Source organism: Neoarius graeffei, chromosome 15, assembly GCF_027579695.1.
Source record: "Neoarius graeffei isolate fNeoGra1 chromosome 15, fNeoGra1.pri, whole genome shotgun sequence".
Classification (NCBI taxonomy): domain Eukaryota; kingdom Metazoa; phylum Chordata; class Actinopteri; order Siluriformes; family Ariidae; genus Neoarius; species Neoarius graeffei.
In genome coordinates, this window is record NC_083583.1 from 49,117,442 (window position 1) to 49,130,130 (window position 12,689).

General features: G+C 41.0%; 1 protein-coding gene across 5 annotated transcripts in view; it reads left to right on the forward strand.

The window, feature by feature from the left end:
- Window positions 1–12,465, forward strand: part of nlgn1 (neuroligin 1) — a 476,122-nt gene extending 463,657 nt beyond the window's left edge. For 4 of the 5 annotated variants that reach the window (XM_060941541.1, XM_060941542.1, XM_060941544.1 and 1 more), the window contains 3 exons: window positions 679–864; window positions 8,350–9,139; window positions 11,631–12,465. In XM_060941541.1, the coding sequence (XP_060797524.1) occupies window positions 679–864; window positions 8,350–9,139; window positions 11,631–12,465 (1,811 nt within the window). Of the gene's footprint in view, window positions 1–678; window positions 892–8,349; window positions 9,140–11,630 lie in introns of all 5 variants that reach the window. The other variant, XM_060941540.1, reaches the window with a different exon arrangement.
- Window positions 12,466–12,689: the final 224 nt, after the last annotated feature.

Genomic DNA, 12,689 nt, shown 5'->3' on the forward strand with positions numbered 1-12,689 from the left:
ATCAGCCTACCTAACTTGCAAACCTCGTAAGTACATGCTTTGTGGAAATAAAATAACTTTCACAGCAGTCGAATGTCATACCAAGATGCGTTATAGTATTTAATGCTATAAACTCATATTTTACCTTAAAAAACATTTTCAGTATCAAGAAAAAAATCTTGCCATGTGAAGTTAAATAATTATGCAGGATTTTTAAAAGGGTGCTACATGCACACACACACACACACACACACACACACACATGATATCTTCATCCAGTATAAAACCAAAAGTCCAGTGTAAACAAACCCACCTCCTGGTTAATAATGGTTAATGATCTTTTTTTTTCTGTCAGGGGAGGTTCAAGTAATCATGAGCTCTATGAAATAAACAACCATTAAGGGATAGTTACTTAAGCTCTCCAGAGGTGGCCCACTGTCATAACAACAATTAATGGATGTTAAGAGGGGGCAAGTCCGCTTCTCATCATCTCACTTTCATGCACAAGTCCAAACAGTGCAGTGCAAAAAGGCAGGAGGATGAGTACAAGAATCTTTTCGCTCCCTCTGATGTTATTAACACCTGGGTCATTTGCATTACAGCTTTTAGTTTGTGTTACATGAACATTAAATCATCGTGTGTTTTCTTTCTCTCTCTCTCTCTCTCTCTCTCTCTCTCTCTCTCTCTTTTTTTTGCCAGGTTTTTTAAGCACAGGAGACCAGGCAGCCAAAGGCAACTATGGGCTCTTGGATCAAATCCAAGCCCTGCGCTGGACAAGTGAAAACATTGCCTTCTTTGGTGGTGACCCTTTACGCATTACAGTTTTTGGATCTGGGGCCGGGGCATCTTGTGTGAACCTCCTCACACTGTCCCATTATTCTGAAGGTAACCGCTGGAGCAATTCGACCAAAGGTACAATGCAGAGGTTGCGAGTTTTGACCCTTTTTGGTGTTTGCATGTCGTGTTTGTTGGGCTTATTTGTATATGTCCGAGGTGCACGTGTGCTATTTGCATGGACACTTCTTTTTTTTTTTCTGTTGTTGTTGTTGTTTTTCTGTACTCTAAAGGTGCACAAACACAACACACTTGATATATGTATCATATACTTCAAAGCCTCCCAAAGAAAATCCCCACAGGGCATTTCATTCATCTTTCCCTTTTTATCCAAATAACCTGCTGGGTTGAGACGAGTTTTGATTTGGTTGCAAAATCCACTCCAGTCCTCAGTGTGCACCAGCAGCCATCCATACTTTCTTTTGTTTTGTTTCCAGCAGCAGCAACGCATATTGATGTGTGTACATGTGTGCGTATTTGTGTATTTTTACCCTGTATATGTGCTTTTGCCATTTCTACAGTAATATAGCCATTCATTATCTGCCTCGGCTACTCTAATGGATTTTTTATATCATACAAAATACTGACTGGTCGTGCAATCCAGAATTATTGCCATCCTCCATGAAATACTGCACATGCAATGAACAGAACAGCCAGAGCCAGCTGTATATCGCTTCTTACAAAATACTATTTACTCCTACATTAAATAATATCTAATGAGGCACATCCAGTACATGGTCAACAAGTTCCATTTTGGTCATAGCATATGATTCCTGCTATATTTCCTATGACAGCGACTTTTCCAGACACTTCCTATTCTTAACAACCCTAATTCTGTTTAATTGCATTTAAAAATCTATTTTTATCCATTTCTTGACTTGTCAACATTCATTTGTCACTATTTCTGTTCAAGGCAACGATGGATGGATGGATGGATGGATAGATAGATCATTGTGTAATGCCTCTTTGATATAAACATTTTTGCCCATGCTATGGAGACATGCAAATAAATCTGGAGTTGACTCTGTAGCTAGTTCTTGTACCGGTACCACCTGCTAGATCCAAAATTGTCCTGATATCAGAGTCCTAGCCTTCTTGATGCCCCTGCATTAGATCAGATTATGCATCATTTCTCTTTCTGCTGGCACATTTTAAAAGAGCTCAATCTGTCTGACCTGAAAGCAAGTACTTATGAAAACTGCATTTACATTGTCTCAGCTTTATTCAGAGAACTCTAAAGCAGTCATCATTTTCACAAGTTCAGCTTTAAAACTGATCTGGAGCAATAACCATTCGGCCTGGAAAATCATTGTTTAATTGCATTCCTCTCTTCCTCACACTCTACAGCCAGCGCTCAGCATTACACTGGCCTAATCCCTCTCATCTCCTCAGCACCTTTATTATACGTCATTATAATCTTAGGGAAAAAAAAATATATATATATATATATATATATATATATATATATTTTTTTTTTTTTTCAACTTTATCATATTTACTCGGGATAGTGTCGTGCAGGGGGCGGCACGGTGGTGTAGTGGTTAGCGCTGTCGCCTCACAGCAAGAAGGTCCGGGTTCGAGCCCCGTGGCCGGCGAGGGCCTTTCTGTGCGGAGTTTGCATGTTCTCCCCGTGTCCGCGTGGGTTTCCTCCGGGTGCTCCGGTTTCTCCCACAGTCCAAAGACATGCAGGTTAGGTTAACTGGTGACTCTAAATTGACCGTAGGTGTGAGTGTGAATGGTTGTCTGTGTCTATGTGTCAGCCCTGTGATGACCTGGCGACTTGTCCAGGGTGTACCCCGCCTTTCGCCCGTAGTCAGCTGGGATAGGCTCCAGCTTGCCTGCGACCCTGTAGAACAGGATAAAGCGGCTACACATAATGAGATGAGATGAGTGTCATGCAGTATAATGAAATTCTCATTCTGTGAGTCCTCTGGCAACATTACCGAAACATGAATAAAGACATTATTAAAAAAAAGAAAAAAGTCATTAAAATTAAATAATAAAGTAACAAAAATAAGGAAATTAAAGAGATCTCAAGTAATGTAAAACAAAGACATAAATAATAAGAAATGTACAGCAAAGTGTGTAATAGCATAATAGCTTAATGTGCTATCTGCCCTCTTCTACATTGTGAGCTGACACACACAAACACAATTGGCTAGTCTCACAGTGGCATCAGCCATAACATTAGAACCACCTCCCTAATATTGTACAAGTTCCCCTTGTACCACCAAAACAGCCCTGGCCCACTGATACATGGACTCCACAAGACTTCTGAAGGTGTGCTGTGGTATCTGGCACCAAGACATGAGCAGTAGATCCTTTAAGTCTTGTAAGCTGCGAGGTGCGGCCGACATGGATCAGACTTGTTTTCCAGCACATCCCACAGATACTCAACTGGATTGAGATCTGGGGAATCTGGAGGCCAAGTCAACACCTTGAACACTTTGTCATGTTCCTGAAACCATTCGTGAACAATTTTGGCAGTATGGCAGGGCGCATTATCCTTCTGAAAGATGCTCCTGACATTGCCCATCACGTTGCCTCCACTGGTGTTCTGGTGCACTGTGTATTCTGGCACCTTTCTATTTTAGTCAGCATTAAGTTTTTCAACAGTTTGTGCTACAGTAGCTCTTCTGTGGGATCAGACCAGACGGGCTAGCCTTCACTCCCCACATACAACAGTGAGCCTTGTGCATCCATGACACTGTTGCCAGTTCACCACTTGTCCCTCCTTGGACCAGGTTTGGCAGGTACTAACCACTGCATTATGGAAACACCCAGCAAGACCTGCCATTTTGGAGGCACTCTGACCTCTGTCACAATTTAGCCCTTGTCGAAGTCACTCAGGTCTTTATACTTGTCCATTATTCCTGTTTCCAATACATTGACTTCAAGAACTGACTGTCCACCTACAACCGAATATATCCCACCCTTTGACAAATACAACTGTAATGACATAATCCCATATAAAAAGCAATCAAATCAAATAAAAGCAATAAAATATACCCTTTCTACCATTAATTCTTCCATTTTTGTGTGTACACAGCAGCAGTCATGAGTGATAAGACACTGTACAAATTGAATGCTTTATTTTATTTTTGTTTTATTAGTTTTATTTTAACTTACAACATTTTCTTTCTTTCTTTCTTTCTTTCTTTCTTTCTTTCTTTCTTTCTTTCTTTCTTTCTGTGTTTGTATAGCAGCCATGGGTGTTAAACACATTTATATAAATTTAATGCATTGTTTTGTTTTTATGAATTTTATTTAATTTTATTTTTTTATTTAAATTGTTTTTTACTTTATTTAATTTCTTGGAAGGGTTTAAAAACAACACCAAAAATTACAGGATTATTGACAGGATCTTAAGTGAATTTGATAAGAACAGTGGAACATGTTTGAGTATATTTTGGCTCAAATGAGAAATATTTACAATCTTGCACAAAATAAATTATTTCCTCCACTACTGTGGAATATAAAATTGGAAAATATAACTCTTGTTTTGAAACCAGTTTTTCATACAGATAAGTATGTAATACATGTACCAATGTATGTGTCATTTGGTACTGTTATTGTTATTTTGATTTGAATTTTTATTGTTAGATTATTAGCAGAATCTGCTCTTTGATATTTATTTTATGAGAAATACTACGCAGAATACCCTGCTTCTATGTCCCACTGTAGAAAACATGTTCAACCCCAATTCCAAAAAGGTTGGGACACTGTATAAACTGTAAATAAAAACAGAATGTGAATATTTGCAAATCATGGAAACCCTATATTTCATCAAAAATAGTACAAAGACAACATATCAAATGTTGAAAGTGAGAAATTGTATTGTTTTTTGAAAAATATATGCTTATTTTGAATTTCATGTCAGCAACACATTTCGAAAAAGTTGGGACAGGGGCAACAAAAGACTGAAAAAGTTGTGTAATGCAAAAAAAAAAAAGCTGAATTTGTTTAACTGCAACCAGGTCAGTAACATGATTGGGTATAAAAAGAGCATCCCAGAGTGGCGGAGTCTCTCAGAAGTAAAGATGGGGAGGGGTTCACCGCTCTGTGAAAGACTGCATGGGCAAACGGTGCAACAATTTAACAATAACACTCCTCAATGTAAAATTGCAAAGAATTTGGGGATCACATCATCTATGGTACATAATATCATTAAAAGATTCAGAGAATCTGGAGAAATCTCTGTATGTAAGAGACAAGGCTGAAAACTGACATTGGATGCCTGTGATCTTCAGGCCCTCAGGAGACACTGCGTTAAAAGCAGACACGTGTCTGTAGTGGAAATCACTGTATGGGCAAAGGAACACTTCAAAAAGACATCGTCTGTGAAAACAGTTCATTACTGCATCCACAAATGCAAGTTAAAACCAGATATAAGCAATATCCAGAAACACCACCGCCTTCTCTGGGCCCGAGCTCTTTTATGATGGACTGAGGCGAAGTGGAAAATTGCCCCGAGGTCTGAAGAATCAAAGGACACCCTGTCCTCCAGGCTAAAGAGGAGAGGGACCATCCGGCTTGCTATCAGTGCACAGTTCAAAAGCCAGCATTTGTGATGGTATGAGGGTGCATTAGTGTACATGACATGGGTACGTAGCTTGTACATCTGGGAAGGCATCATTAATGCTGAATGATATAAACACGTTTTAGAACAATATGCTGCCATCCAGACAAAATCTTTTTTAGGGAAGGCCTTCCTTCTTTCAGCAAGACAATGCCAAACTGCTTTCTGCACATATTAAAACTGCATGGTTCTGTAGTAAGAGTCTGAGTGCTAAACTGGCCTGCCTGCAGTCCAGACCTGTCTCCCATTTAAAACATTTGGTGCATTATGAAGCGCAAAATACAACAAAGGAGACCCCGAACTGCTGAGCAACTGAAATTGTATATAAGGCAAGAATGGGACGACATTTCTCTTTCAAAACAGCAGCAGTTGGTCTCCTCAGTTCCCAAACATTTACAGAGTGTTGTTAAAAGTAGAGGTGATGCAGCACAGTGGTAAACATGCCCCTGTCCCAAATGTTCTGAAACGTGTTGCTGACATCAAACTCAAAATGAGCATATATTTTTCAAAAAACAATAAAATTTCTGTTTCGGCATTTGACATGTTGTCTTTGTACAATTTTCAGTGACATATAGGGTTTCCATGATTTGCAAATCTTCACATTCTGGTTTTATTTACAGTTTATACAGTGTCCCAACTTTTTTGGAATCGGGGTTGTAATACAGTCATCAGATATCAACATTCAGTGTTTGAGAGCTGAGGCAGCAAAGATGGGAAATGAGCAGAAAAAGTCAAGTTTGGTTAAATCAGGTTTAAAGTTGAGGGAATGTGTATTTAAATATTCACATCTTCATATACGGTATGCCACATGCCATGCTGAATTGGTGACATTTAACTTTTTTTTTTTCTCAGAAATATTTTCCAAAATGTTTCAGCAGATGTTAACTTTGTAATATACTATGTGACACAGAGATGGGTAGAGTAAGCAAAAACTGTACTCAAGTTAAAGTATAGTTACTTAATAATAATAATAATAATAATAATAATAATAACAACTCAAATAGAAGTATTCATCAAAATAGTTGAATATGAGTAAAAAGGAATCTAATAAAATGACTATTCAAGTAGTGAATAACTTAATATGATCATGTTTTATATATGTCATAAATTTAGTTGTATCAGAATATCAGTTATGCCTACAAAAAAATTAAAGTGCTTGTCTAATGAGTACAACAAAAAATCTGCTCATTCAAGTGCTGAATAAACTAAAATTGCTGAAAAGCAAAATTGAACAAAAATAAAGTGCACTTTCCATTTTTCTTAAAGCTTGACGGCCTTTCGATTTCATAAAATCGGTGAAATTTAGTTTCCTCTGAAATTTGGTCATTGTGATATATGTTTATTCCTGTAATATCTCACAAAATATCAGGCCATTCTGTAGCTGGGAAGTTATTTAATTTGAGGGGATTCCCGAGCAAATAATGTGCATGAAATCGCTTGCTTCGCGCAGTCAAGGAGACAGAAGAAGTCCGTGTGCACATGCACAGGTTTACCTTTGATGGTGCACTGACAGTTCCATCATTCTGTCGCTAAACGAACAGCTGATCACGCCGAGGTGCTCACTGACCGCCGATATTTATTAGTTTGGTCCTGCGTTTCCTTTCCTTCGCAACATAACGCCTTTTCTTCTCGTTTTCCGTTACTGTAGTCAGTCTTTCACGTTTCATTCACATACTCATGTCCTCCATTTTTCTCCTGTTTCAAATTTGTATCCCACAATGCCTTGCGTGAATGGGGAAAGCCCACCATGTGATGCATGTCGTAGTACCTTGAATTGGGTCATGGTCTCATCTCATTATCTCTAGCCGCTTTATCCTGTTCTACAGGGTCGCAGGCAAGCTGGAGCCTATCCCAGCTGACTACGGGCGAAAGGCGGGGTACACCCTGGACAAGTCGCCAGGTCATCACAGGGCCGACACATAGACACAGACAACCATTCACACTCACATTCACACCTACGGTCAATTTAGAGTCACCAGTTAACCTAACCTGCATGTCTTTGGACTGTGGGGGAAACCGGAGCACCCGGAGGAAACCCACACGGACAAGGGGAGAACATGCGAACTCCGCACAGAAAGGCCCTCGCCGGCCACGGGGCTCGAACCCGGACCTTCTTGCTGTGAGGCGACAGCGCTAACCACTACACCACCGTGCCGCAATTTAGGGCCATATGGTCCTAAATTCATTAATTGTTCTATTAGGAAAAAATAAATAAATAAATAAATATGGAAGTCTGTTATTTGAATTTAGTAGCTTTTGGTCCACTAAACAAAAATAATTGGGTGTCAGGGAAAATTCTTTTTATGACCTAAACCTGAAAAATCTGAAAGGCAGTCTACTTTTAGCATAAATCTTTTGAATCCAATACCAAAGTCACAACACCATTTAATCTCTTAAAACAACATAGTCCTGCTCTTTATTTATGTTTGTCAATTTGTGTGTTCAAATTCTGTGTATCAAAGCAGTTAAATGTTAAAACTAATTGAATAAATTAAATAAAAGTAGTGAGAAGTGTGTAGTCTAATGTAATGGCATACAAGTACATTATTTTAAATGGTAAATGCACTCGAGTAAGAGTGAAAAGTATTATGCATTAAAACTACTCATAAATACAGTTCATTGGAAAAAGATACTTAAGTACATGCAACGGAGTGAACACATTACTGCCCATCTCTGAACACACACACACACACACACACACACACACACACACACACACACTTGGCATTGATTGATTTTGCATGCAGTTTCCATGACGATCACTAATGATGTTTATGTCATCCTTTTCATTTGTACTAAAAGCTATAATTTGCATTAACGCAGTCATAACAAAGATGTGTTCACAATAATTTGAAATTCTATTGCATAGAATGTGCCTCAGTTTTATTGAAGCCGTATCTGTCTGTGTAATGTTCTCTGTTTATCGTTGTTATTAATTTGTAGTCATATTCTCCCAGGCTTGTTCCAGAGAGCCATAGCTCAGAGCGGCACGGCCCTGTCCAGCTGGGCAGTGAGTTTCCAACCAGCTAAATACGCACGCATGCTGGCCAGAAAGGTAGGCTGCAACTACCACGACACAGTGGAACTGGTGGAGTGCCTGCAGAAGAAGGACTACAAGGATCTTGTGGAGCAGGACATTCAGCCAGCACGCTACCACATTGCCTTCGGCCCGGTCATCGACGGTGACGTGATCCCGGACGACCCTCAGATTCTCATGGAGCAGGGCGAGTTCCTCAACTACGACATTATGCTGGGTGTGAACCAGGGTGAGGGTCTCAAGTTTGTTGAGCTTGTTGTGGATGGAGACAGCGGTGTGCAAGCCAATGACTTTGACTATGCGGTGTCCAGCTTTGTGGATGATCTATATGGCTACCCCGAGGGCAAGGACGTGCTGCGCGAGACCATTAAGTTCATGTACACGGACTGGGCTGACCGGCACAATCCAGAGACCCGCAGGAAAACACTCCTGGCACTCTTCACTGACCACCAGTGGGTAGCGCCTGCTGTGGCCACAGCTGACCTGCACTCCAGCTTCGGCTCTCCCACTTACTTTTATGCTTTCTACCACCACTGCCAGACAGAGCAGGTTCCTGCGTGGGCAGATGCAGCTCATGGAGACGAGATTCCTTATGTCTTCGGCCTGCCTATGATCGGCCCCACTGAGCTCTTTCCCTGCAACTTCTCCAAGAATGATGTGATGCTCAGTGCTGTGGTCATGACCTACTGGACCAACTTTGCTAAGACTGGGTGAGTAAGAAGGACATTTTAAAAAGTAAATGTTTAAATCGTAGTTTGAAGCAGACTTTCATTTACTTATAGTAGTGTATATATGCTTTTGTTAAAAAAAACCCTTTGAATAAAAAATTATTAGAATACCTCAGGGGGGCACAGTGGCATAGTGGTTAGCACTGTCAGCTCACAGCAAGAAGGTTCTGGGTTCGAGCCCAGTAGCTGACAGGGACCTTTCTGTGTGGAGTTTGCATGTTCTCTGCATGTCTGTGTGGGTTTCCTCTGGGTGCTCCAGTTTCCCCCACAGTCCAAAGACATGCAGGTTAGACTAACTGGTGGCTCTAAATTGACCGTAGGTGTGAATGTGAGAGTGAATGGTTGTTTGTCTCTACAGTATGTGTCAGCCCTGCGATGATCTGGCAACTTGTCCAGGTTGTACCCCGCCTCTCATCCATAGTCAGCTGGGATAGGCTCCAGCTTGCCCATGGCCCTGCACAGGATAAGCGGCTACAGATAATTGATGGATGGATGGATAGAATACCTCATATATTGATATAATTAGAATAGAATCAAATATTTAAATAATATTGGCTGGCGTTGAGTGGTATATCAGATATATTCCATTCAGCTAGCATGATATTGAACGAGTCGAAGACAAATTGAATGGAATATATCTGATATACCATGAAAAAAGCCAGCCATTATTATTACTATTATACATACACATTCCTTTCGGGTGTTCAACACATCTTTCTCTTTCAAAATTCTGTCAAAATTTCCCGTATTTGACAAAGCAAACCTGGCGGCCATGTTTGTTTACAAATCGTCACAGTCGCTCGCTAGCACGGAACTTTTACATCTCCAACGTATGACATCACGTTGTCTTGACAACCATGCATTATCGTAAACCATATTCAACACTCATTCTCCATTGGATAGAGTGACGTAATACACGTAGGATAAGCGATATGCTAACAATATTGCATGCTATCAAACCAAATGAATGAAATGTGCTAGAAGGGAATAGAACACATTTTTATTCCATGGAAAAAAAGTGTCCTGTATGTATATAGGTGTTATTTACCAGCTGGGAGGTCCGTATCGTGAAATACCGTGACCGAGGTCTTGAAAGTACTGACCGAGTCCCTCTGGGCCGAGGTCAGTATTCAAGACTGAGGTCATGGTATTTCACCATACGGACCGACCTTAAGCTGGTAAATAATATATTTATTTTTTTCTTTACCAAATTCTAACTGAAAACGAGAGCGCCCGAAAGGGAAAACCGAGCCGCCGTTTTGAATCCTCATTCACGGCTGTAATGCAAATGGCTTCTTCCTCGGTATACAAGTGCACTTCCATGGCAGGAAAAAACTACATTTTGCCGCCTATGTCGTCCCCTATTTATACAAAATGGAGTCATTCAGGATTCAGCCATGTTTTTGCTCAGCGTTAGCAACAGTTACAGGTTTTTAGCTTTCTCCTGAAATGTTTTCTTTTATTTCTTCTTCCTCAGGGTAGTAAAACTCGCTTTCGCTGTGAACACTGTCGTTATTGATGTCCATGCTGTAAAATTAATGCTATTCTCCTGAGAAATGCTGGCAAAAATGTATAAGATTTTTGATAATCTTATAAATAAATCTTATAAAAAAACAGATAAACATTGACAAAAAAAATGCTACTATGTTTGTTGTTGTTGTGAACGAGCGAGTCGCTGGAGGTCCATAACCAGGGTCCGTAACTGAGGTCTGTATCGTAGGATACAGACCCGCTTGCCAGCCAATCAGAGTGCAGGATTTGATGGAAACTGCACCGTAAAAAAAAAATAATAATTTATTATATATTATATAAAAGAGTTGTTTCATTTCTACTGAAATTGTTATTCATGCTTTTATGATTAACTGGAGATTTTACAATACCACTGACTTCTAACTTCCAATATTTTTCCTGACATAAATGATATGATTTCCTTTCTCAGTGATGTTCTGCAATGATGTTGAACTTGGAGACAGAGTGAATTTATAGTGAGTTTGACTTTGTAGTACTAGATGTCATGACAAGTAAAGATGATGAAAAATCAATTTGTGTAACTGGCAAATGTGCAGTTTCTGTTCTCTGCCTCCTTCCTGTTAATTAAAACACAGGGGCAGATGTCAGGAGACAGTGATGTTCACTGAGCAAGCATTAACACTTTTCCCATTGCCTTTAAGCATGTCTCCATGTCAGTGTTTCTTCAAGCAATAGAGGGGCACTATATCCTTTTCCCAGCTACACTGCACAAGCCCATATGGACTATATGACTGCTGATGACTTTCATATCGAGTAGAACATTGCACAGTCCTATCATGCAGGATCTCAGTAAATTGCTGTTATATTTCATAGTGCAGGAAGTTGATGGTGTGCGCTGACTTGATCCTTATGTCTTTGCCAGGCTTGGAAGAAAAGCTATTGAATATAACATGCATTGTGTTTGTGATGTCATTCTCATTGTTCATGGCCTTTCACCTTGCAGTGACCCAAACCAACCAGTGCCACAGGACACCAAGTTCATCCACACCAAACCCAACCGCTTTGAGGAGGTGGCGTGGACTCGGTACAATCAGAAAGAGCAGCTGTACCTGCACATTGGCTTGAAACCACGTGTCAAGGAGCACTACCGTGCCAACAAGGTCAACCTGTGGCTCGAGCTTGTCCCACACTTACACACCCTCAACGAGGTCACACCAGGCGTCACATCCACCAGCACCACCACCAAGATACCTGCGCCAGATGAGACACCACGGACTCCCAAGAAGGTGCCAGCCAACACCAAGAGGCCCTTCCCCACACCTTTCCCCACTGAGACACAGGATCCAAGCCAAAATCAGAACCAGAACCAACCGTTCCTGGTGGAGCAGCGTGACTACTCGACAGAGCTGAGCGTCACCATTGCTGTTGGAGCGTCTCTGCTGTTTCTCAACATCTTGGCCTTCGCTGCACTCTATTACAAGAAGGACAAGCGGCGGCACGACGGGCATCGGCGTGGAAGCCCTCAGCGTGCCAATGCTACCAGTCAACTGGCACCTGTACCTGATGAGGAGCTCATGTCACTGCAGATGAAGCGTGGTGAGCTGGAGCGTGAGTGCCCACTCGTCTTGAGGAGCGGCTGTCCGCCTGACTACACCTTAGCCATGCGTCGCTCACCTGACGATGTACCGCTCATGAGCGCTAACACCATCACCGTCTTGCCCAGCACCATGCCCAGCGCCCTCGGACCGTTACATCCGTTCAACAACTACGCAGGAGTGCAGCACAACAACACACTGCCCCACCCACATCCCCATTCGCACTCCACAACCAGAGTATAGCCACACATGGGCACATATGCTCAAAGGATTCTGGTTTTTGGCGAAGCATATCTGTGCTACCAACATTTTGCAGAACATGGAATACACGGTGGGGTTTCTTTTGTCTCCATTCAGAGGAAAACTACTGTTTTATATTAGAAATGTGAAATGAGGAGAAAATTGCTGAACAATTTCAGATTTAATGAAAAAAAAACAGAGATGGATCTTTTTTTTTTTTTAAATCC